Source organism: Heloderma suspectum, chromosome 9 (genome assembly GCF_057233095.1).
Source record: "Heloderma suspectum isolate Gila_16-S chromosome 9, 16-S_ref, whole genome shotgun sequence".
NCBI classification, from domain to species: Eukaryota; Metazoa; Chordata; class Lepidosauria; order Squamata; family Helodermatidae; genus Heloderma; species Heloderma suspectum.
The window spans coordinates 20,160,110-20,186,328 of record NC_139466.1 but is presented as its reverse complement, the minus strand read 5'-3'; the positions used below and the strand labels follow the sequence as shown (position 1 = coordinate 20,186,328).

General features: G+C 44.8%; 1 protein-coding gene across 1 annotated transcript in view; it reads right to left on the bottom strand.

Moving 5' to 3' along the window:
* The window catches only part of LOC146338464 (protocadherin-9-like), a 612,567-nt gene that overhangs the window by 265,745 nt on the left and 320,603 nt on the right, over positions 1 to 26,219 (bottom strand). Inside the window, exon 3 of the mRNA XM_084813272.1 lies at positions 14,706 to 14,904. Coding sequence (XP_084669398.1) covers positions 14,706 to 14,904 — 199 coding nt within the window. The remainder of the gene's footprint in view (positions 1 to 14,705; positions 14,905 to 26,219) is intronic.

Below are 26,219 nucleotides of genomic sequence, written 5' to 3'. Positions count from 1 at the left end.
TTCACTCCTGCTTTATTGTTAATTGCATTTTTAATTTATGAAATTATTGTTATTATCATCATTATTATCTTCCTGGGCACTTGGATGGAAAGGCAGTGAAGAGATTTTAAAATGCAAAGCTATTATTATTATTATTATTATTATTTTCATTCTCTTCAAACTAAATACCTTTCTTTCACTCATACAGATTCTGTCAATCTACCAAGTGAATAAGCTACACGGATGCACACACACCTGAATCGGGACAATTAAAGTGACCTTCAATTATTCCAATCTAAGTACACATTCTAGATTTGGAGTAAAACACAAACTATTATTTTACTATTTTGGAAAAATGATCACTGCTTGATGTGTGGATGCTTTCTCTGTACAAACATATTTATTGCAAGGACAAATGAAGGTGCAGACAGGGACTGAAAGGTAAGCAGTGAGGAGGAGGACTGGATAGAGGGATATCTTGAATATGATTGAGAAAGAAAAAGCAAGGCCTAGGGATGTACGAAAGGTACTTACCTTTCGGGGATTATGCTGATGGTGTGGGGGGAGGCGTTCCGTCCCTCCCCCCGGAATCCTCGCCGGGCAGGGAGGCGCTCCGTTCCTCCCCCCCCCCCGGAATCCTGGCTGGATGGCTGTGCTCCACAGCAATTCTGCAGAGCCGCCGGCCGGCTCCGCCAGCAGCTGGACATCCGGCCGCTGGCTAGCAGGGACGCAAATGGCGGCGGCCAAAGCCGCCGCCGTTTGCGTCCCTGCAGTCAGCTGTGATAGGCTATGTAAATCTTTACGTAGCCTATCACGGCTGATTAAAAAACAAACCAAAAAAACACGCGTACACAAATGGTGGCGGCCATGGCCGCCGCCATTTGCGTTCCTTATTTTAGCGTAGCATAAATAGCATAAATAGCGTCTATGCTATTTGCGTTCCCCTTATTTTCGCCGTCTTAGTCTACGTAAATGTTTACGTAGACTAAGATGTGACAAAATAAGGAATGCAAATTTGCGTACGCGTGTTTTTTTTTTTAAGTCAGCCGTGATAGGCTACGTAAAAATTTACGTAGCCTATCACGGTGTTTTTTTAAATCTAGCTGTGATAGGCTACGTAAATCTTTACGTAGCCTATCACTTTTTTTGTTTTGTTTTTTTTTTAAACATGGAAATGGCAGTGGCGGCAGCTGGTCGGAAGACCGGCCGCCGCAGCCGAGGCTGCTGAACCGCCGCCGCCGCAGCTGCCGCAGCCGCTGCAGCCGCTGCAGCCGCAGCCGCCGCCACCGCCACCAGGAAGATCCGCCCCAGGTAAGTCCCGTCCCAGGGGGGTGGCGGGGGGGTTGCGGGCTATTCTGCCACCGATTTCAGGGGGCCAAATGCACTGCCATTTGACCTCCCCGAGATCCGTGGCAGAACTTTCGTACATCCCTTTAAGTTAGTTGACAAATTTTCAAGACTTCTGTTCCACTTCCTATAACTGCACTATATAAATCACTTACTTCACAGTTGTCTGTCTTAGCTCTTAGGGAAGCTGGTTAAACAAATGTATCCAGAGTAGGGATGGCGGAGAATTTCCCCCCGAAACTTCGGGGGGGCGAGCGCCAACGTGTTCGGCCCCCCGAACAAGTTTCGGGGAGAAATCCTCCGCACCCCCCCCGCACCCCGCACCCCCCCCAGGACGGGACTTACCTTCACCGAATGTCCCTCCCGGTGGCTGGTCCGGCCAGCGGTTCAGCGGGTGTTCGAGCGAGGCGGGAGTGGCAGCCGGTCTTTCGACCGGCTGCCACCGCCGCCATTGCAATGAAAGAAAGAAAAAAAATGCCCCCTGATAGGCTACGTGACGATTCATGTAGCCTATCACGGCTAGATTTGCAAAGTCAGCCATGATAGGCTACGTCAATCGTCACGTAGCCTATCACGGGTGACTTTTTTTTAAAAAAAAAGTGTGTACGGATAATGGCGGCTCCCATAGGGAGTGACTTAAAATCACGGGTGACTTAAAAAAAAAAAAATCGCGTACGCTAATGGCGGCCCCCATAGGGAGCCGCCATTCCCCTTCCTTATTTGGTTGCTGTAGTCTACGTAAAGATTTACGTAGACTACGGCAAAAATAAGGGCAACGCTATTTATGTTGCCCTTATTTTCGCTGTAGTCTACGTAAACATTTACGTAGACTACAGCGACTAAATAAGGAACGCGAATGGCGGCTCCCTATGGGGGCCGCCATTAGCGTACGCGATTTTTTTTTTTTTAAGTCACCCGTGATAGGCTACGTGACGATTGACGTAGCCTATCACGGCTGACTTTGCAGATCTAACCGTGATAGGCTACGTGAATCGTCACGTAGCCTATCAGGGGGCTTTTTTTTTTTTTAACTTTCGCGTTCGCGGCCGGGCGAGGCGAGGCGCCTCCTCCCCGGCCTGAATTTCAGCCGGGCGAGGCGGGAAGCCTCCCCCCCGGCCTGAATTTCGGCCGGGAGAGGCGGGAAGCCTCCCCCCCCGGCCTGAACTTCACGGGGGGACCAGCGAAGCACCTCCCCCCCACCGTGAACGTCCTTCGAGGACAGGTAAGTGACTTTCGTCCACCCCTAATCCAGAGCTTTACCTAGGGATGTCATCGGAGTCCGAGGGGGTTTGTGGAGTCTGGTGGACTCCCCACCCCCACCCCACTTGCTGAGCCACCACAACTCACTGGGCCCATTTGCTGGGGGCTCGCATGGTCTGCGGGCACCCAGAAACTGACCGTCCCCGTAGTGAGCCACCATTTTGCATAAAAATGGCAGCTAGGATACTATAAAAGTAATGTTTTTCTCTGTAAAAGTAATGTTGCATAAATGGCAGCTATAAAGGGGGCATTTACTCAACATTATAGGCAGAGAGGCAGAGGCAGACTTTCTGAAGAAGGAAGTCTAACCAGAATACCATGACCAACCCCACAGGTATTTGGCCCACTATTTTACAACTATGTTTTGCAACACCCTGGGCTCGCTTAATGTCACAAGCTGGAGCCATGCAGCACATTGAACCCTTCCTTAACCACAGCCAGTTCTCTACAGGAACCAGCCATTAGCTTGAAAGTTAATACAAGGGTTGACTATTCCCCCCCTCTGTACAGAGGCTTTCTTTGCAGCCTCTACTATCAGCTGATTAATGAGGGAGTGGCTTCTCCCCTACGATCCAGTCCACCACCAAAGCTCCTCTGTAGGCGCTCTGCTGAATCTGCCTAATGTGAGATTAGCAGCCACACACAAGAGGACCTCCTTCTTTGCCACCCCTCAGATGTGGAATGGCCATCCTTGTGGAAATGGGCCTGCTGACCTCTTTGAAGGTCTTAAAGCAGGAACTGAAGACTTAAAGAATTAAAGGAGAAACTTCCTGACTGTCAGAGCAATACGGCAATGGAACCCATTACCTGGGGAGGTGGGGGGCTCTCCCACCCTGGAGGCATTCAAGATGACGCTGGACAGCATTTGTCGGGGATGCTCTGACTTGGATTCCTGCATTGAGCAGGGGGTTGGACTCGATGGTCCGGTAGGCCCCTTCCAACCCTACTATTCTATGATTCTATTATTCCATCAGGCCTTCCCTTTTTAGAACTCTTGGTCCTTGTAGGGATGTCAGAGAATTCTGCCACGGATCTTGGGAAGGCCAAATGCCAACGCATTCGGCCCCCCGAAATCGGTGACGGAACGGTCTGCCCCCCTGCCCCCTCCAGGGACAGGACTTACCTTCAGCAGATCTTCCTGGCGGCGGCAGCGGTTCGGCGGCGGTTCGGCGGCGGTTCGGCGGCGGCAGCCGGTCTTCCAACTGGCTGCCACCGCTGCCATTTCCAGTAAAAAAAAACAAAAAAATGTGATAGGCTACGTAAAGATTTACGTAGCCTATCATGGCTAGATTTTTAAAAAACACCGTGTTAGGCTACGTAAATGTTTACGTAGCCTATGATGGCTGATTTAAAAGAAAGAAAAAAACAACAATGCGCATATGCAAATGGCGGCGCCCAAGGGCGCCGCCATTTGTGTTCCTTATTTTGGCACGTCTTAGTCTACATAAACATTTACATAGACTAAGACGGCGAAAATAAGGGGAACGCAAATAGCGTAGACGCTACGCTATTTGCGTTCCCCTTATTTTCGCCATCTTAGTCTACGTAAATGTTTATGTAGACTAAGACGTGCCAAAATAAGGAACGCAAATGGCAGCACCCATGGGCGCCGCCATTTGCGTACACGCATGTTTTTGTTTTTTTTAAATCAGCCGTGATAGGCTACATAAACTTTTACATAGCCTATCACGGCTCACTGCAGGGACGCAAACGGCGGTGGCTAGGGCCGCCGCCATTTGCGTCCCTGATAGCCAGCGGCCGGATGTCCGGCTGCTGGCAGAGCCGGCCAGCGGCTCCGCAGAATTCCTGCAGAGCAGAGCCGGCCGGCCGGCCAGGATTCGGGGGGGAGGGACAGAGCGCCTCCCCCCCACCATGAATGTCACCCTTCGAAAAGGTAAGTGACTTTCATACATCCCTAGGTCCTTGTGCTGTCTCTTGTGTACTGTTTTTAAGCTGTGTTGTTCTTTTATTGTTGTGCTTTTTGTTAAACTGTTTTTAGTTCAAAGTTGTTTTTAGTTATATGTTGTTTGTGTATATTGTCTGTGTGCTTTTATGTAAGTTGTTTTTAAACTTCGTATATTGTATGTTAATGTTTTAACTTTTGCAAACCACCCATAGAGCTTCAGCTATGGGGCAGTATGGAAATGTAATTATGTATATATGAGGGATTATTTATAGTGGAGTGCGGGTCAGAATCAGGGAAAATTTAACTCAAGGAGAATATGGCTTGCAGTTGAAGACATAATGCAAGCAGCCAATCCATAAGGTTTCCATTCATTGCATTACTAGGGACATCAACCCTGACCTCTCCTATAAATGTGGTAGGCAACCAGTTGTGTTTCAGGAGGTACATCTATAGGTGGTTAATTTATATTGTTCATAAATGTGCAATTCCCAAGTCATTTAGATTTTGAAAGTGTTGTGTGCTGTCAACACTGATACTCTGAGATCCTTGGAGGAAGAGATGGGTAGCATCCATATGGTTTCCAGGCATTTTTCCATTCACAGTCATTTTGCATCATGGAAATAATTGGTCCAAGGAAACCTTCAGTCTGGTGCAAACTCTATTAAGAATTCTTTAACAATAAAATGATAGGTAGCATCAGCAGTTAATTGTAAGTTTGCCACCTTTAGAGGTCATAGTCATGTCCACACTAAGAATGGATGAATCTGTCAGTTTCACTTTTCCCACCTTTGATTTTTTAAAAAAAACAACAATTCAAGTTTGTTCTATCCTGAATAACAGGAAGTTTGTGATTTTTTAAAAAATTCTTCTCAAAACTTAAATGGAATTCTCACCCATCTGCACTGGCCAAATAGGTACATCTATTTCCAGCATGCTGTGATCTGCCTGCCATACAGCTGTTAAAGAAAAGGAGCCTGCCCGAAAATGCAGGCAAGCTGGTAGCACTAATTCAGTACCACAAACATGGCTGAATACATGGAGATTCAAAACCAGACTTTTTTTTTTTTTTTAGTTAAGTACCCAAAGCCCTCTACATGGATGGATGGATGGATGGATGGATGGATTAATCTGTTAGTTTCACTTTCTCCCACATTTTGATATTTTTAATCTCAAATTATTTCCATCCCAAATCTGCAAATTTTGGTAAACCCTTTCAATAATAACATCCTGTTCCTACTCCATATTTCTGTGTGGAGGGGAAAGGGAGTTGAGGGCACTGCTGGTTTATATCTGAGGAGGTAAGTTACTACTCTGGCTCCCAATTCTCCTGAAATGTGGAAAGGACATAAAAGAAACCAGCTCTAAAGAGACACTATTTTCTTATTCTTAAAAGATAAGCAAGAAAGAAGAGCTTAAGATAAAATAGGCTGAAAGGCAGGGGGACTGAGAGAAGAAAAGGAGAAGGTCATAAAAAGGATTGCCTCATTGGCTCATAAATAATAGAAATATAAATGTCATATGAACTTTATTTTATGGTGTAGGCAGCCTACTAAAAAAATTAGAGGCAAAGAAAGGCTCATTTTGAAGAGAAGGACTACCTATTCTCTGCCACTGAGGACGGTTATTCATGCTCAGTGACATTCCAGACCTTGTGACATCTGCTTTCTATTGGCTGAGCGCACCAGGTTCCATGCGCTTGTCATTTTCAAACAGAATTGACAAGATAAGAACTTGCTACATTCAGAGCAGACTGCCTTCTCTTATAAAATCTCAGTCTAATCCATACTGGATTTAAGATCCCCAAGATAAACGCATCTTCAAAACTGCCAACATAAATGGAACTCTATCCACCCCTTCAAGATGTATACATTAAAGATTACATCTTCTTATGTGGATTGGTATATATTTATTTCTATTTAAAAACATTTATATACCACTGAAATACTCCTCCTCCTCAAAATAATAGAGTCTTGTGGCATTTTAAAGATTAGCAAATTTATTGTGGCATAAGCTTTCATGGACACTGATGCTAGAATGAATTTGTCAGTGACCACTGTGGGTATGACAAGTATCAAACCCTGGTGTCCACAAATTTAATGTTAGCACTAAGGGACTGTGTGTTAGGGATGTCAAAAGAATCCATCCAGGGGGTGGAGCTCACTGAGCTTTTATCAGCTAGCCCCCCTGGACCTCGGCTCGTTTCCCCACAAGCTGGCCCAACTCGATCTGCATCAAGTCAGGGCAGCTTGCGGATTTTTGTGTTTTTTAATTTGCATAAATAGCATTTTGCACAAACCACAGCTGCAAATTGCACAATTGGTGCAAATTGCTATTTACGCAGTGTTTAAAAAAAAATGAAAAAAAGGTCCCAGATTTTAGGAAGAAACCAATGGCTTGGCTCACAAATGCAAGCTGAATTGGGGGCACCACGGAAATCCGGTAAGTCCCAAAAGGGACGGATTTCCCAGCAACAGTTATCCCTACTGTGTCATGTAGGCCTCCTCTGTGCAATGAGGAACCAAGATTGCTTCAGGGTCCCTAGACTCCTAGAGAAGCTGTATGTGTGAAGAGCTGTTTCATATTAACATTAAACACTTGGATGTCAGGATATGATGACCAGTGGATGTTCTGACATGGGATGTGTGGCCAGCAGTTAGGGATCCCTGTATTTTGTGAAATCCATCCTTTCTATGTTTTGTGGATTATGAAGTGTCATTTGTTTTGGTGTCCATTCACAGATGGATTTGAATTTCTTTTCTGTTATGCACAAAAATATGCAAAGAATTCTGTAAGAGGGTTCACAACAATTTCTGTAATTTATGTTAGTACGTAACATTTAGTGTATTGTCCCTCATTCCATTCAGCTTTCCCCCACGTATATTTACCAGTCTCAGCAAAAACGTATGTATTATTTTCCTATGAATAAATTTGTGTAAATTTCAGGAAAGTAAACAAACAGAAAAAAAGATCTGAAAGTCCATGGACTCCACGCAGCCTGAGGAGGCTGGTCCACAGTGGATTCCGCAGGTCAGATTCCTAGAAATCCAAACACGTTTTAGTCCATCTCGAATTTCTCCAGGATCCCTACTAGCAGCTGCACTCTGGCTTCCCCCTCGCTCACACTGAATGTGCATGAGGGAATGAATATTGTGTTGTTGACTAATGGAAGTGCCATTTTATGTATAGAATCAGAACAGGAAGGGCATCTCACGATGCAAGAATCATGGTTATCCAATGAAACTATGGGCAAGATATCCAGAACAGAAAAAGTAAACAACTTCTTCACAGTGCCCACAATTGATGTATGGAAAGCACTGCTCAGGATGGAAGAGAGGACTAACAGTAACAATGATGGCTAAATGAAACTGCCATGAGGAAGCAATATGGCAGCTCATATAGAATATGGATGTCAGTTCCTGGGGACCACAGTGGGAAAGAGCTATTACCATGTTTTCCTGCTTGTGGACTTCCCAAAGGCATCTGGTCACCCACTGCGGGTAGCAGGAGGGTGGACTAGATAGGCCTTTGGTCTGATTCAGCAGGACTCTGCTTATGTATGGTCTTAGGAAGATAAGCAATGGAGTGCAATCCTGGGAGGGAAAGCATACTGTCATTGCAATCCTGGAGCTGAAATACTTTCAGCTAGCAATGGGAAGCAGACTCACAGTGAAATAGTTCTTTCAGTGCCAATCTGCATTTGTGAAGGTTTTTGAACATCATATAAATGCTTCTTGACTCTTCCCCTGTGATAAAAAGTTGGGTGCATCTAAAATGTTTGCAGCTTTGATTTTAGCCCATGGCTAATATGAGTCCCCCACCCCTGCGTCATGTTATCAAGATATAATGATGTGTTATTGAGGATGTCAAAAAAGATCCACTCATCTGAGATGGGAATGTTCAGTCCACCCTTGGTTGTTGTTGTTGTTTGTTCGTTTGTTTCTGTTTTTATCTTCATCAATTTCCTCACTTTTTAATTCTAACATAACGACTACCCCAGAAGTGATGTATGGGAATGGCCTCCACAGGTCATCAGAAAAAGGTTGACTTTTCTCAGAGCCTTATAGTAAAGTGTTCAGCAAGTACATTCTCCCACCTATGGGCAGGCTAATTAGATTAAAGGTAGAAGATCAATCACACAGTCCTGTATTGGTAAGATTAATTACTCTAGCCCTCTGCAAATTAATTATTAGTGTATTACTTTGAAGATGGTGGAAACCTGTAGAGTGAAGGACTCACACACACACACACACACACACACACAGAGAGAACACACAAAAAGCAAAACATATCCCAGCTGAGAGATTTATTACCTTTATATCCCCCAGTGACAGTATCTGCCTCTTGGTTTTGAATATATTGCCTTATTATCATTAAATGCTATGCAACTCCTGTGCTTTTCAAGATCAGTGTCAGTTTTGTAACACAAAATAATATTTGAGGAATTATGGCCAAACTAGACATGACATTATTCATGTCTTTAACCCTAGCATGCGTAGGGATGAGCATACAAGCAAAACTTGAGTTCATCAAAGTTCTCCAAATTCCACTTCAGAGCTCATTCCATTTCATGTACATATCAGCTTGCAATCCCTATTTGTGCATGTGAGTATATCTGTGCCTGTGTGCCTGCGCGTGGGGAGGTTACATGAAAATGTGTGCATATTATTGTATTTTTCAAAATGTATGCATCAGTTGTGTGAATCTTTGAAACATATCCATTCTTCTCCCATTGATTAAAAAGAAAATATTTGTGAGCAATTTTTTAAAGAACACATTTTTCATGTGCATTACCCAACTGTATGCATGCCGTCGAACACATTTTTTGGTCTGCGACTCACATTGCAAACTCGGAAATGGATGGACTTCAACTGCAGACTGCATTCAAGTCCCTGTTCAGTCCAGAAGGTGCAAACTAGATAAATCCTGATTTCAAAACAAAACGAACTATCTCTCTCTCTATATAGATAGGTATAGATATATGCATGTACATAAACATGAATTTCTTATACATCCCTAAACATGGTTGCATTTGGGTTGTAAATAGTCCATTTATGCTTGTAAATGTTGTGTAAATGGTCCCTTGACAATTTATGCAACATTACTTTATGGAAAAACCTGAGCCCCCATTTTTACACAAAAGGAAGCTCACTAAGGGGAGGGGTGGCCCCTGGGCACTTGCTGGGTGCTCACTGGGCCGTCTGTGGCTTGTGCAGTGCAGCAAACAGGGGCGTGTAGCAGTGGCAGTTCGCCAAGTGCCCAGTGAGGAAGGACTGCAGTAAATACATCCATCCACCACTTGTCTACAAAGCAAAACGTAGGTAAATTGCCTGACCAAACAATCAAAACCTCAAGCAGAGTCTCTTTATAAAACCTGTGTAATGCCTTCTCCCATCACTTCTGTCTGGCAAGAGCCCTGCCTCCATCCTGCCAAGAGTCACAAGTCTGATGATAATGTTCTAAAATGGACTTGTGGTTCAAAATATGTATCTACACAGTGTGTGTGTGTGTGTGTGTGTGTGTGTATACATACACACACATATATAGTGTGTGGGGGGGAGGGGGGCTCAATGTTAGTAGAAATCACAGGTGTTAGGTTGAATCCAGAATCTGGCTTCTGTGACAGGAAGGGACGTTTTGCAAAAGGGAAGGCTCTATTTGCAGAAGGTCCTTCCTCCTAATTTTGGAGGATCCCCCTCCCCTCCCCACAGCTCGCCTGATTCAGCAGGGTCTCCTGATTCTCTGTTTAGCATTTTCAGGGGCTTGAAAGGGCTGCTACAGGCAGGAGGGGGCAGGGAACTTCACGTCCTTTGATACAGCAGTTGATCCAATATAAATCTGGATCCATTTGCAGCATCCATACACAATTCAAATTTGTCCAGGTTTGATTATATACTTTTATTTATTTTATTTGTAGTTCAAAACAATTTAATAACTTGCAGGACAATTTTTGTTTTGTTTTTAAATAAATATACAGCACTTTTTAATTTGCCAAGTTTTTTATACAACTATTATAATTCATTCATACCTCAGAACTATAAGGTAGCTACATTCTTCTTCTAGTTATTAGTTAAATTTGACTCACTGGGGCGGGAGACATGTGAGAAAGTCAAATTCTAGTATTCTACCAACTATCAATGCAAATTAGGAGGGGGCACGGTTTGATGGTTTGCATCAGCTTTCCCCAACCTTGTGCCCTCCAGATGTTTTGGGCTACAACTCCCAGCATTCCTAACCATTGGCCATGCTGTCTGGGACTGATGGGAGTTGAAGTTCAGAACATCTGGCAGGCACCAGGCTGGAGAAGACTGGTTTACATGTAGGTCGAATTCCCCACATTTTATTCAGGCATTCAGATTCCAAAAATCATCAACAAATGAGTTGAGGTATTCTGTTACTTGTTTCTATGGTAAATATTTACTATATTTTTATGGTAAGATTGATCTGCTGAAGTATATTTATTGTGAATCCTCATGATGTGCATTCCCTATTTAAAAGTAGTATTATGAAAGCTCTATACTAAGGATCCCAGACACAGTTGTTCTCTGAAAACATCACAGGCCATGGCATAAATTACATACATCAAAGCACTGCTGTTGATGTCGAAATCACATTCGTTGGAGATTCATCTTCACACTGCAGAACACTAATTATTCTATGTATCGGATTTCAGCTGGAGCTGTCAGATAATTACTCATCTAAGAAAAAATAGGTGAATCTCAACTGCTTGCAAAGTTCTCACATCCAATATACATCTAATATGGGTGAAAGGAGGGGGGGGATAATTTGATGACACACAATTAGATAGTATGAAATTCAGACCACATCTATTGAAATTAATCAGATCTGCGAAGGGTAACCTAAGCAGGCAAATTCTCTAAGCCAGAGTAGCCTAGCATTGTATCAGGTGAGACATTTGATGCCTGCAGAGTGGCATCTTTGATCGCCACCCATCTGGACTACCCAATTTGGGGATAGGAGGCCTTCCCCTGTTACCCCCTCTCAGGCCGCAAAACTCTGAGTGGGTGAGGAGCATTGGCTTCAACAGTAATCCCTATCTTCCAACTGGGGCTGTAAAACCCTGAGTTGGAAGCCTCGGGCCTTACCAGTCACCAGAAATGGTGCCTCCGAATACTCACCAACCCTACAGCCCACCTAAGGTTCCTGCACATAGCCACATATTTAAATGTGGCCAATCAACCTAAATAATTAAAACCAAAACAAACTAGTTAACTCCCAAACCCCACTTACAATGTGAAAAAGACAAAAAGATGCATAGCCAAAGCCAATCAGACTACGAGCCAAAAATCCCTACTCAGCCCTCAAAAGGACGACCAGCATAACCCACACTGCACACAGGGATGGAGGGAGCTGCACTTCAAAGATGGAGAAGGGAGGGCCCCTCAGCCTAAAATGGCCAGTAAGCTCCCCCCAGTGGGGCTGCCAAAGCACGCCAATGGTGATTTTCTCATCTCTGCCTCTCCCCCCCCCCCCACACACACACAATCTTCCCCATGGCCAGGTAAGCCAGACATGAGGGAAGGTACCTGCCTTCTCAGCCCTGGAGAGCCAAGATGTGTCAACAGCATTTGCTTGTCAGAGTAAGCTCAAAGTGACATTGCAGGTGTTTCAGATGGGAGCCCCCCCCCCCTCTGAATTTAAAAGAACATAGGGTTTCAAAAAAGCAGCAACTGATCCAACTTGGATTTCTGAGGCAAGCCAAAAAGAACATTTTCCTTTAACTCAGAACAACTTCAAAGGAATTATTATGAAACTGCAGCAAGCATCAAGTTTTGTGGCTTCAGCGTTGCAGCATCTCGTCTTTTTGAGGCTACGCTGCTATTAAATAGTGCTGTGAACATTTACTTATTTTTCAATCTATGGTCTTAAGAACTGCCTTGCTGGATCAATGCAAATTTCAAAACAAATATCTGAAATTACACAGCACAGCAGTCTAAAAACCAACCTCTTAATAAATAGCAACAATGCTGTTTAGAAGCATTGATTAGGTTTGAATTCATTTCATTATTATTTTTTTCCCACTCAACTGCAGTTTTATCCCATTGTAAACTCAGTTGACATTTCTAGCCTCTTCAGTTGCCAAGACAAAATGGAAAGTCTGCCTTAATACTCTACCCAAACTGAAATGAAAGCAAAAGTACTCAAGGACAGATATTGCTCAATTACCAATTACCATATTTTAGCCCCATTATGAGAATAGGTGCCATTGTTCTGTTGATCCCAATTCTCTCAGTAGCTCAGTTTGATGAACCTTTCTTCAGAATTACTATTGTATGCTATAACATCACAGGGTTGCTGTGTTATGCTTTTGTCCCTTCCAAGAGCAGCGGTGCTACATGCCAAGGACAATAGGGATGTCGCAAGCGCAGTTCGGGGTTTGAGAATTCAGCAAGCAACCCCCGCCCACGACCCCCGAACTGCACCTGCCGAGACGCTATCCTTGTTCACCCCCCGCTCGTGCCCGCTCATGCTCCCCGGTACTCACCCCGAACCTGTTCGGTGAGCACCAGCATTTTCACACCTTTGATTTCTGCGTAAAACAGGAAGTTAAAAAATGTGCATATTCAAATATGCACAGTTTGGAACTGGGAAAGCTAAATATGTGCAATATTTGAGGTATAATCCCTCTAATATTGTGCTTATTTAGCTTTCCCAGCTCCAAACTGCGCATATTTGAATATGCACATTTTTTAACTTCCTATTTTACGCAGAAATCAAAGGCGCGAAAATGGCGGTGCTCACTGAATGGGTTTGTGGTGAGCACTGGGGAATTCACCGAACTCGTGGGTGGCTCAAGTGCAGGTTCGAGGGGATGCGAGCAGGGGTGCTGCTTCGTAGGGGTGTACGAAACCCTGCTTACCTGGCTCCGCCGGGTTCCACAGGTGGGGGGAGGTGATCTTTTCCTCCCCCCAGAATCCTCGATGAGGGGGGAGGCAATCCATTCCTCCATCCCAGAATCCTGCCCAGCTGGCTCTGCTCCGCAGCCAGGCTGCGGAGCCGCCAGCCAGGCCAACCCACAGCGGGGCCTCCAGCCACTGCTGGGCGGTGCAGAAGCAAATGGTGTCCTGTGTAGGGGACACCATTTGCATCTCTACGCCAGCGTAAATATTTACATAGCCTATCACGGAAAAAAAAACAGCGAATGCAAATGGCCAACTACGTCATTTGGACCCCTCTGTTTTGCCGTGAGAGGCTATGTAAATATTTACGTAGCCTACCACGGTGGGAAAAAAAGGGAATGCAAATGGCGGCCGCCATAGCCGCTGCCATTTGCGTTCCCTTAGTTTTGCCGCGACAGGCTATGTAAATACTTACGTAGCGTATCATGGCTTCCGCAGGGATGCAAATTGCGTCCCTGTATTAGCCATGATAGGCTACCTAAGTATTTACGTAGCCTATCACGGCTATACGGACGAAGTGAATGGCGGCCACGGACACCATTCGCTATGTGTATATGCACTATGTGTATGTCTATGTGAGAGCCAGTGTAGTGTAGTGGTGAGAGTGACGGACTGGGAGCCAGGAGATCCGGGTTCTAGTCCCCACTTGGCCATGGAAGCTCACTGGGTGACTTTGGGCCAGTCACAGACTCTCAGCCCAACCTACCTCACAGGGTTGTTGTTGTGAGGATACAACAGAGAGGAGGATAATGTAAGCCGCCTTGGGTTCCTTGCAAGAGGAAAAAAAGGCGGAATATAAATGCAATAATAATAAATAATAAATATGCAGCGCGGATGGCAGCAGGTAGGTGCTCCATTCTAGGCCCATTTCGCGGGGTGGGAGGCAGGGGGGCTTCGTTCCGCCACGGATTTCGGGGGGCCAAATGCACTGGCATTCGGCCTCACCGAGATCTGTGGTGGAATTCTCCACCATGCCTACTGCTTCGGCAAGTGCCCGGGGAACCCAAACTAGGGTGAGTTCTTACATCCCTGAAAGACAACCAGTTGGAAAGTCTCCACTTGGGTCCATCATCTGAATCTCAAAATAAAGCTCAGCAAGCAGACAAACAAAAATATGTTACAACGGCCACAATACACTTAAGGTTTGGGAAGAATGGTGATCTGTTCACCTTGGTTCTTTCCTTTGCTGCAAAAGAGGGATCATTTATATCTGCTTAAGTCCTCAGGCATGTTGGATGCAAGCTTTGGGCTGATGGAGGGTCCATTGTAAATATGATCAGATGCAACAGACTTACTGGACTCTGGATCTGAATTGCCATCTCCCTCTGTCCGACTGTTGGGTGATGTCTGTTCGTAGTACTCCTCTTGTGGGAAACCAAGTGGTAAAGGATGTGATGTACTGGTGGTGCTGCTGGGTTCATGGTCTCCTAGCCCACTGTCACTGCAGCTTTCCTGAGACCCATCTGGCAGGTGAAATGTAACTCGGCGCTGCGACTGTAGAGGGGGGAAGAAAATTACATAGTTCCAGCAATGTCAACAAGCAATTGCCGAATACATTCAACTGTGGAAATGTATTATTTCAGTTACACAGGAAGGATGTTGTATCTATCCATGGCAGCTGGGTATAAATTGCAAGTTTTCTTCAACTGATCTCTTTTCTTATCAATCCAGCTTCACATAACTACTACTACTACTATTATTATTATTATTGGTTCAGTCTTATGCATATTTAGACATAAAAATATCCTACAATTCCCAGCATAATGCTGGGCATTGTAAGATTTTTCTCCTGCCTAAACATGCGTAATAATGCATGCTAAGTGACATCTTGAATGTGGGATCAAATCGAGATATGCCTTGTGCTTACGCAGAAGTTCTGAAGCATCTGATCATTTCTTATACACAAACTGGGTGATTTCATCCTCCAAGTCTATTTAAGACGAAATACATTCCACGTGTCTATATAGACTAGGATGGGGTGCGTGTTTCTTATTTTATGTTGCTCCCAATACATTGTGAAGGTTAAAAGGGAAAGTCAGAGTTGTACAATCTACATTCAAAAGGCCAAGAAAGGGGAAAGTGTGAGAGAGAGAAAAGAAGAATTAACGATCTATCAAATGACTAGAAATGTGGACTGCTCAGATTCATCCTTGACACACAAAGGTTACAACCCAATAAGATGTGTCTTTTATTTAGTGTATGGGGGGCATAGTCCCATGGGCTGCACACTTGCCACTTGAAAACCCCCTAATGTGGAGGCTCCCAAGATTTCTATGCCCTGCTGGGCTGAAGCCACAGAGGATATCTTTGCATCCCCATCCTCCAATCTCCTTTATTTGGGCACTTTGGAAGGGGAGGGAAGGAGGCTCAGGATAAATTGTACCCTGGCCTCTCTGGTCTCCTCCCCTCCCTGCCCACATGAATGCCCCCTCCCCCCCGTCTCTGAAGTTGGTTTTCTATTGTCTGTTCTTAGCGGTGGTGGGGTGTGTGTGTGTGATCCATCCAGCCTTACTTCCCATATTGATGTTACCCAAGTCTCTTCTTTAGAAAACTTCTCAGATATTACTTTGAACTCGACATACAGAACAATGCAAAGGATGTAACCACCCCCTTTTAAATGAAGCAGCTGAAGGGTTTTGTGCTCACAAGATAAAACACATTGAATTACAGTCAGATTATTTTTATACATCTAACATAAAACTGATATTTAAGATCTTAGGATTTCAGTAGCTTTGAAATAAGTAAGAATGGAAATATTTAATGTCTGTTTTCCCAAGCAACCTAAAAAAAGAAAGTAAAAAAATGTTTATTTTTCTTTTCTTCCCAGACATTTGACAATGGGTGGATTATCACTATAAAAATAAAAACAAGAACATCCTGCTATGTGACTGAATACCTTTTTTAATTGATCCAAAGTGTTTTAATCAATTAGGGTGTGATCCTACATATGTTTTGACAGAAATACGCCCCACTACTCCCAGCAGCCCCCAGCCAGTAGTAGGACTTAATTCTGTTGAAACATGCATAGGATTGCTTCCTTAATCTGAGTAATTGACTAAATGCTGAAGTGCTACAAAGAAAGTGTGATATAAATAAGGATCACCTGTAAAAATATGACATCCTTTTTTTTTTTAAGTGTGAAATGCTCTTTGACATATTTCACACTGTTGTAATTCCTTTCCTGCAATAAAGGAGGAAAATTATTTTTGCTTTCATAGATGTCCTAAGTGTAATTACATTTTCTCTAAGGAATGTCAGATGTCAAATAAAGTTACATAGTCAACCAGGGACATTTGCTGTGCAATCCCAGTGAAACACATAAGAGTTGTGGGGAAAAACGTCTCTCTTAAAATCATGATGAGCCCTGATAGATTCAAAGAAATGGTTAAACGACTGAATTACTATGTAATTGCTCAGTGATGAGCCAGGGCATTCAGACCAATCATCATTCTCCTTCGCACTCACCTTAGGGCTCAAGTAGATATTGTGTAGGAGATATATGATCAGGACAGCGGGTGTCAAAAAACAAAACAACAACAAGAAATGGACGGAAGACCAGTAAGGTGTGGGAAACAGCACTGGAGAAGAGGATGTTAATTTAGGAGATGTGGGCTCAGTTAAGTTTTTCTTTGCTTACAATTCTTGACACATCTCATGAAATCCCTGTAATCCACCAGAAGCTTCTCCAGCACAATTCCATTGTAGTTAATGTAACTTGTGGGTAACAGGGGTTTATTCAATCCTTTTCTTCAATGCTACTCTCTCAATCTAAATATGTTTCTATTTTTCCTGCACAGAGAAGGATACCTATATATTTCTTTTCACAGGGCAAATAGGAGGCTTGGGCAGGCATTATTTAGATTAAGGAAAATCTTGCAAAGAGAGAGTTAAACACCCAGTCATCCAGTATCACTTCTTTGATCCAATCCCCCCCCCCCAACATTAAAGATGCTTTGGTGTGTGGGTATGTGTGTTTAAGGTGAGAAATCAATATCATGGGTCTTCCACATCACATCTAGTTTGGCCCTAGATCAATTAATGAAATGTATTTTAATCAAATCATCCTTCTTTAAGTGGGTGCAAGCCCTTTTTATTGGCATCTAAGCTTAGGGTGTAGGCCACAGTGGCTTAGTGGTTAAGACGCTGAACTGCAGACCGGAAGCTCGGCAGGACAGCAGTTCGAGACCTGAGTGCTGCGTGACGGAGTGAGCTCCTGTCTTCAGTCCCAGCTTCTGCTAACCTAGCAGTTCAAAAGCCAGAAATTGCAAGCAGATAAATAGGTACCACTTCGGCGGGAAAGGTAACAGTGTTCCGTGCACCTGGGTGTTCAGTCATGCCGGCCACATGACCATGGAAGTGTCTTTGGACAACGCTGGCTCTTCGGCTTAGAAATGGAGATGAGCACCACACCCTAGGGTTGGACACAACTGGTTGGGGACACCTTTACCTTTTTTTAAGCTTAGGGTAAGGATGCCCATCCAACATCCTGCACACAATGTTTGGGTCACAAAATAAACCTATTAATGCAGCAGTAGAGCAATCAAAGTCCTTGTAATTCATCAGTGTCTGTGGTGCCCAATATCCAAGATGGGAAGCCACATTTTATTTATTTATTTATTTATTTATTTCATTTATATCCCGCCTTTTTTCCTCCAAGGAACTCAAGGCAGCATACATAATCCTCCTCCTTCTTCCATTTTATCCTCACAACAATAACCCTGTGAGGTAGGTTGGGCTGAGAGTCTATGACTGGCCCAGAGTCACCCAATGGGCTTCCATGGCTGAGTGGGGACTAGAACCCGGATCTCCCGACTCCCAGTCCATGTTCCACAGGTTCTTTTTGGACCCATACCTATGAAACTGAATCACAATGGAAATAAACTGGTAATCCTACCCTCACCAGCTGCAACATAGATGGTCAGCTCAGCTAGCTACCGAGCCTCACCTTCACCTTCTGCCTCTTTGATCTAGATTTGTTTCCACTGCCTTTCCCTTCCCATACTGGAGTTTTGGTCTGTGCCCTTGCACATATACTCAAACCTACACACACAGCATGTTGTAATTAAATTAATAAAAACAGACCCAAATCCTTGTTATTCTGTTACTATTTATACTCCCTCCCTTTGGAAACAAACAGGGAAACAGCTGGAGTCTGAGAATATTTTGTAATCTTATACATTCAAATTGAAATGCCTCAAGGAAGAAGTTTCAAAAATAAATGCGACAGAAGCTAAGTCCCTTCTTTTGGCAAAATTGGATTAGCGTGTCTTGCATGAGATTGCTGTAGTGATGACTATATGACAACCACCGCTTTTCTACTTTTCAGGAAGGGAGTAAAGAACACACACGCACACGTGTGTATGTGTGTGTGTGTGCGCGCGCGCATACATGCATTCTTGTAAAATGGTTCTAATGGTAAGAATTTAACATTTTTAGAAGATACAAAATTCTCCTGCTTTCAAGTTGGAATGGATTCAAGTAGGTGTTTATAGACCAAACTTTATGTGGCCATACATTCACTGTTCGTGTGTGTGTGTGTGTGTGTGTGTGTGTGTGTTGTTTTCTATGTCCCATCTTCTGAATTGGGGGGAGGGGGATACACAGCAAGGTGAGAAGGGGTCTCTTGGTCTCCAGTGTCATGCAAAATGGAAGAAATGAAGCATCCCTTGGCCATGGTGGAACCTAACAGTGGGTGGGGACAAAGCTCAGTGAGCAATTGACTGAAGAAAGAAGTCTTTAGTGTATTTATTAGCTACCATCCAGAAAAATCTTATGTGATAGTTCCACTCATATATTACCAGTAGTGATGTCTAGGGATATGGGAGAAAACCTGTTTTGGGGATGGAGCTCAATGAGCTTTTGTTGGTTCCCCTGCCCCCCCCCAAGCCAATGTCAGTCCATTTTCTGCTAACTGGCCCCACTCTGTCTGCAGCAAGTCAGGCCAGTTAGCAGGTTTTCCGTGTTCTTTAATTTGCACAAATTTCAGCTGCAATTTGCTCAAATCTCTATTTGCACAAATTGTGGCCCAACAACAACATCCAGAAAAAGTCCCCAGAGTTTGGGGGAAATCAGTGGCTCAACGCACAAATGCAAGGCAAGTCTGTCGAGCCCCCAAAGGGCTGGATTTCCAAGTGATGGGCATCCTTCATGATGACAAGCTCTCTCAAAGCTCTCCTCATGATGAAATTGGTTTTTCTGAGCATTCTCAGAGAATTCCCTGACTAGACTCTGGTTTTATGCAAGCCTATTTCTGACTAGACTCTGGTTTCATGCAAGCCTACTTCTGACTAGACTCTGGTTTTATGCAAGCCTATTTCTGACTAGACTCTGGTTTCATGCAAGCCTATTTCTGACTAGATTCTGGTTTTATGCAAGGGAATGTGGGGGGAGGGGGAATATAGGGAGATTTTCCCCGCTCTTTCCAACCACTAACCTGTGAGCTTCAAGCTCCTTACCAACACAATCCAATACCAACTTCAAAGCCTCTTCCCCAGATGCTTACCTTCCTCATCCTCCCAGGAAGTAGTAGATACTGAGAGAATCACCACCTCTTCCTTTCTCTTCCCTGCTCATTGCTGCCAAAGAACAAGGAAAGCAAGCATGCAGGTGGGGAGGGGGCTTGGAGGCTTGCATTTGGTGGGTGGGAAGGAGAGAGTTGGGGATGCCAAATGAGTGGCAGCGCAGAAACAAGTCTACTTGGACAATAACATTCCCTTCATCTTAAACAGAGATGGGGTGAGATTTCTCCTGCTTGCCTTGAAATAATGTAGAACCCATCCAGGTTCTCTCATGCTTACCCCACTGGCAAACTAGGAAAGAGCATAGATCATTTTATGAGCAAATCTAATACTTGGACCCACCCCACCCACTGCCCCCATCCCCAGCAATCAAAAATGTTCGGGCAAAGTGGAAGCTGGTGGCTCCAATTGTGGTGGGGCTATGATTCCATTCTGGGTTTCAGTCAGAACAAGCCAGAACTCTAAAGGAGTTATCCAAGGTGCTGAACCCATTTTGGGTTAGGGTTCAGCACCCTGGATAGCTCCTTTAGAGTTCTGGCTGGTTCTGACTGAAACCCAGTATGGAATCACAGCCCCAATGAAATTGAAGCCACCAGCCTCCGCTGCTTGGGCAGGTCTAAGAGCTCCACGTGGTGGTGAGTATTTTCCCTGTCCCCAACTTTCCAAAGGACAGCTCTTTAAGACACAACCACCCCCATGCAAAGCCAACTGAGTCATTCCTGTTGAACATGCATAATTAACAGAGCCACACACAAATTAAAAATGCACAACCATTACCCAATAGAGAGCAAGAGAGCAAACAAATAAAATTATAGCTGTGTACAAACGGCCTCTCAAAATTCCACCCTCTTTGTGGGCAGGAAAATTGGTGGGGAAATTTCACCAAATTTCTCCAGGGAGAGGAGAAATACTCAATCATTTCTCACAGGTAGGGGCTCCCCATTGGTAGGGGTTGTTGCACAGCTTCTTTCTCTTTTCATAAGGTGTGTGTGTGGGGGGGGGGGGAGTTCTGCTGCCACAGCAAGGCTGGGCCCATTTTGCCACAATGCATTTCTGAGGCGGGGGAGGGGGCAGTGTTGTGTCCAGCTCCAGGGGACAGATGGAGCTAGTGCTGTGCCAAAATCTGTCCTCCAATTCCCTGCAAGTTTTCTTCCCTCCATGAAAGGGGCTTCCAAAGTGTATACCTCTTCATTTTCTGGGAGTTTCATACTTTATTTTTGTAGTGATTATGAGCTTAGCTAATCACGGTGAGGCAGCTGAGGGTGCTGTGTGTGCTTTTGTTCCCTTGTCTTACACATCTCTCTGTTGCTCTGCAGCTAGGTATGTACGAAAGTCACTTACCTTTTCGAAGGGTGACATTTGCGGTGGGGGGAAGGTGCTCCATCCCTCCCCCCAAAATTCTCTCCGGCCGGCTCCGCTCTGCGAAGATTCCACAGAGCCACCGGCCAGGGCCGCCCACAGCCGGACATGTGGCCCTGGGCAGCCTGCAGGGACGCAAATGGCAGCTGCCGTAGCCGCTGCCATTTGCGTCCCTGTATTTTGCCATGATAGGCTATGTAAATATTTACGTAGCCTATCACGGCAAAAAAACACCAGCGAACGCAAATGGTGGAGGCTACGGCGGCCGCCATTTGCATTCCTTTTTTTTTTTGCCGTGATAGGTTATGTAAATATTTACATAGCCTATTATGGGGGGGGGGGAAGCCACTGGCACCTCTCTTTTGCTGTAATAGCCTACATAAATATTACGTAGGCTATCACGGCCAAAAAAAAAGGGAACGCAAATGGCAGCCGCCGTAGCTGCCACCATTTGCATTCCCTTTTTTTTGCCGTGATAGGCTACGTTAATACTTACACAGCCTATCACAGCTTCCGCAGGGACGCAAATGGCATTGCTGCATTAGCCGTGATAGGCTATGTAAGTATTTATGTAGCCTATTACAGCTATAATGCAGAAGCGAATGGCATAGGGATGTCAGAGAAGTTCTCCACGAATCTTGGAGAGGCCGAATGCCAACACATTCGGCCCCCCAAAATTGGTGGGGAAATTCTCCAACACCCCCCTGACACACCCCCCCGGGATGGGACTTACCTCTGTCGAATGTCCCTCTTGGCGGCGGGTCCCGGCGGCATTGCGGTGGCGGCGGCTGGTCTTCCGACTGGCTGCCGCCGCCGCCATTTCCCAGTAAAGTTAAAAAAAAAAAAAAAGTGATAGGCTATGTAACGATTTAAGTAGCCTATCATGGCTAGATTTTCAAAGTCAGCTGTGATAGGCTACGTAAATCTTTACGTAGCCTATCACGGCTGACTTTGAAAAAAAAAAAGCGCGTACGCAAATGGCGGCGCCCATGGCGCCGCCATTTGCATTCCTTATTTGGGGACGGGTAGTCTATGTAAAGATTTACATAGACTACGGCGAAAATAAGGACGCCGCCATTTGCATACACGCTTTTTTTTCCCTTCAAAGTCAGCTGTGATAGGCTACGTAAAGATTTACGTAGCCTATCATGGCTGACTTTGAAAATCTAGCCGTGATAGGCTATGTAAATCGTTACGTAGCCTATCACGTTTTTTTTAATAACTTTTTTATTTCTTGGCCAGGGAGACGGGGCGCTCCCCCCCAGCCAGAATTTCAGCGGGGAGGGATGGGGTGCCTCCCCCCCAGCCTGAATTTCGGTGGGGAGGGGCAGGGCGCCTCCCCACCCACCAAAAACCGCTGCGGGACCAGGTAAGGGACTTTCGTCCATCCTTAGAATGGCGGCCATGGACACGGCCACCATTCGCAAAGCAGCACGAATGGCAGCAGGTAGGTGTCCTGTTTCGCATGCCTTTTGCGGGGTGGGGGGGTGGGGGCTTCGTTCCACCATGGAATGCACTGGCATTCGGCCTCACCAAGATCTGTGGTGGAATTCTCTGACATCCCTATCTGCAGCCTTCCAAGCTGCCTGTGCTTCCTGATCTGAAAAATCACCCTATGGGAGGAAGCTTCCTCCAAGCTTCAATTGAAGTGTGAGAAGCCGAGGATGCTACAGGCTACCAAAGAGAAGATTGTACAGTGAAAGACACTTGTGCACATTCCTTGGCCACCTCATATGTAAGGTAGACACAAGAAACTTGAACCCAACCTATGATGATTTCTTTGAAATTTCCTTCTCCTTTGAATTTCTTTTCAAAGGCAATTTCTTTTCTATCAAATAGTATACGAATGGTTAAAAAAAAAGTGGGACAAATTTTTGGCACAGCACTAAGAATTTCCTCTAGAATTCCTTAATGTGGGATGTAGCAATACACAGTGGCTTTCATCCTAGGCTTTCCAGCTCTTGAAAAAAAAAAAGGTAAGTGTCATGTTGATTCAGGACAGATCTACACCTTGTGTCACATCATTACAATCCCGTCATGGTAACACTATATCCCTCTTGTGCATTTATACTTCATAGGACACACAATGACATCTGTTGCAGTATTTTGGATAATGTGGAATAAAAGGCAGGAAATAACACTACAAGCGGTATATCGAATGTGTAATGTGCCCCAACACTTATCAGCGCACTTCGATACCACCATAATGCAGGAGTGTAGATCTAGCCCAAGTAGCAAAATAAATACCACACAGCTCATATCTGCTGCTTCAGAAAGGTCAACAAAGCAAACTAATCTACACATCTCATCTAAAGTTCACCTGGGGATAGGCTGTCAGAGGCACTGGATATCAGGTATTGCCCCCTTTCTTCTACTTTTCTCAGCGTTTCTGGTACTTAGCACATCTGAAAGTCAAGTCACTAGCAATCACATCACTCCAAACACCTCTTTTCCCTTTGCTGCCAAATCCCATCTTCCCAGTGTAAATACACATGGAGGGCTGGAGTAACAAGAGCACCCAATGAGGATCCAGAGCATCTTACCAAATGATGGAGTTAAGAGTAGCCATACCTGAGCCTTCATTCCCAATGGGGCCTCCTTCCCCTTCAACATTATTAAGCTCTCCGGTAAAGCTAAATTTTGGCATGGATGTGCTTTGATAGAGTAAGAACCCTCTGACAGCTCACTTTAATTGTAAATAAGATGGTTTAGGGCCACATTCCCTCAAACATCTGATAGAAGAGGCACTACTTTTGAAACTGAAATGGGAGGTTCACTTTGTTATCCTGCAAAATGTTTTGCCACTTACTTATGTATGCATTTCTTGTTGAAAAAGGTATATCCTATGGTTCCACTTATGGGGTTTTTTTTTAGTGTGTATGTATAAGAAAGAATTGTCCATCATCAGGGGATCTTTCTCACTTATTTTGTTGTTAAAATCTCAGCATTCCTCCTAGAGAGGTAAATAGTGCTGTGCCAAAAACCCACCTGCCACTTGTTGTTGTTGTTGTTGTTCAGTCGTTCAGTCGTGTCCGACTCTTCGTGACCCCATGGACCATAGCACTCCAGGCCTTCCTGTCCGCCGCTCTCTCCCGGAGGGTGCTCAAGCCCATATTCATTGCATCGGTGATGCTATCTAGCCATCTCATCCTCTGCCGTCCCCTTCTCCTTTTGCCTTCAATCTTTCCCAGCATCAGGGTCTTTTCCAGAGAGTTTTCTCTTCACATTAGGTGGCCAAAATATTGGAGCTTCAGCTTCAGTTCAGTATCTGTCCTTCCAATGAGCAGTCAGGGTTGATTTCCTTTAGGACTGACTGATTTGAACTCCATGCAGTCCAGGGGACTCGTAAGAGTCTTCTCCAGCACCACAGTTTGAAAGTATCGATTCTTCGGTGCTCAGCCTTCCTTATAGTCCAGCTTTCACAGCCATACGTTGCTGCGGGGAAAACCATAGCTTTGATTATACGAACATTTGTTGGCAAGGTGATGTCTCTGCTTCTTACTATGCTGTCTAGGTTTGCCATAGCTTTCCTCCCAAGGAGCAACCATCTTTTAATTTCATGGCTACAGTCACCGTCTGCGGTGATCTTGGAGTCCAAGAAAATAAGATCTGTCACTGCTTCCATTTCTTCCCCTTCTATATGCCAGGAGGTGATGGGGCCAGATGCCATTATCTTCGTTTTTTTAATGTTGACTTTCAAACCAGCTTTTGCACTCTCCACTTTCACCCTCAACAAGAGGCTCTTTAGATCCTCTTCGCTTTCTGCCACTAGGGTGGTATCATCTGCGTATCTGAGGTTGTTCATAATTATCCCGGAAATCTTAATTCTGACCTGTGATTCATCCAACCCGGTGTTTCTCATGATGTACTCTGCATATAAGTTAAATAAGCAGGGCAACAATATACAGCCTTGTCATACTCCTTTCCCAATTTTGAACCAATCGGTTGTTCCATGTCTGGTTCTTACTGTTGCTTCTTGTCCCTCGTACAGGTTTCTCAGGAGACAGGTAAGGTGGTCTGATACTCCCATCTCTTTAAGAATTTGCCACAGTTTGTTGTGATCCACACAATCAAAGGCTTTAGCGTAGTCAATGAAGCAGAGGTAGACCTTCTTCTGGAATTCTGCTTTCTCCATGATCCAGCAAATGTTGGAGATTTGATCTCTAGTTCCTCTGCCTCTTCAAAACCCAGCTTATACTTCCAGTAGTTCTTGGTTTGCATACTGCTGAAGCCTAGCTTGTAGGATTTTGAGCATAACCTTTTGCTGGCATGTGAAATGAGAACAATTGTGCAGTAGTTTGAACACTCTTTGGCGTTCCCCTCTTTGGAATTGGAATGTAAACTGACCTTTTCCAGTCTTGTGGCCACTGCTGAGTGTTCCAAATTTGTTGGCATATTGAGTGCAGCACTTTAACAGCATCATCTTTTAGGATGTTAAATAGCTCAGCTGGAATACTGTCATCTCCTCTAGCTTTGTTGTTCGTAATGCTTGCTAAGGCCCACTTGACTTCACTCTCGAGGATGTCAGGCTCAATTTCAGTGACCGCACTATCATGGCTATCAGGGACATTCAGATATTTCCTGTATAGTTCTTCTGTGTATTCTTTCCACTTCTTCTTAATCTCATCTGCTTCTGTTAGGTCCCTGCCTTCTTTGTCCTTTATCATGCCTAGGGATGGGGGAGAATTTCTCCTAGGGATGGCGGAGAATTTCTCCCCGAAACTTCGGGGGGCCGAGCGCCAACGTGTTCGGCCCCCCGAACAAGTTTCGGGGAGAAATCCTCCGCCCCCCCGCCCCCCCCCCGGGACGGGACTTACCTTCCCTGAATGTCCCTCCCGGCGGCGGGTCCGGCTGGCGGTTCGTCCGGTGTTCGAGCGGGGCGGGAGCGGCAGCCGGTCTTTCGAGCAGCTGCCGCCCCCGCCATTGCAATGA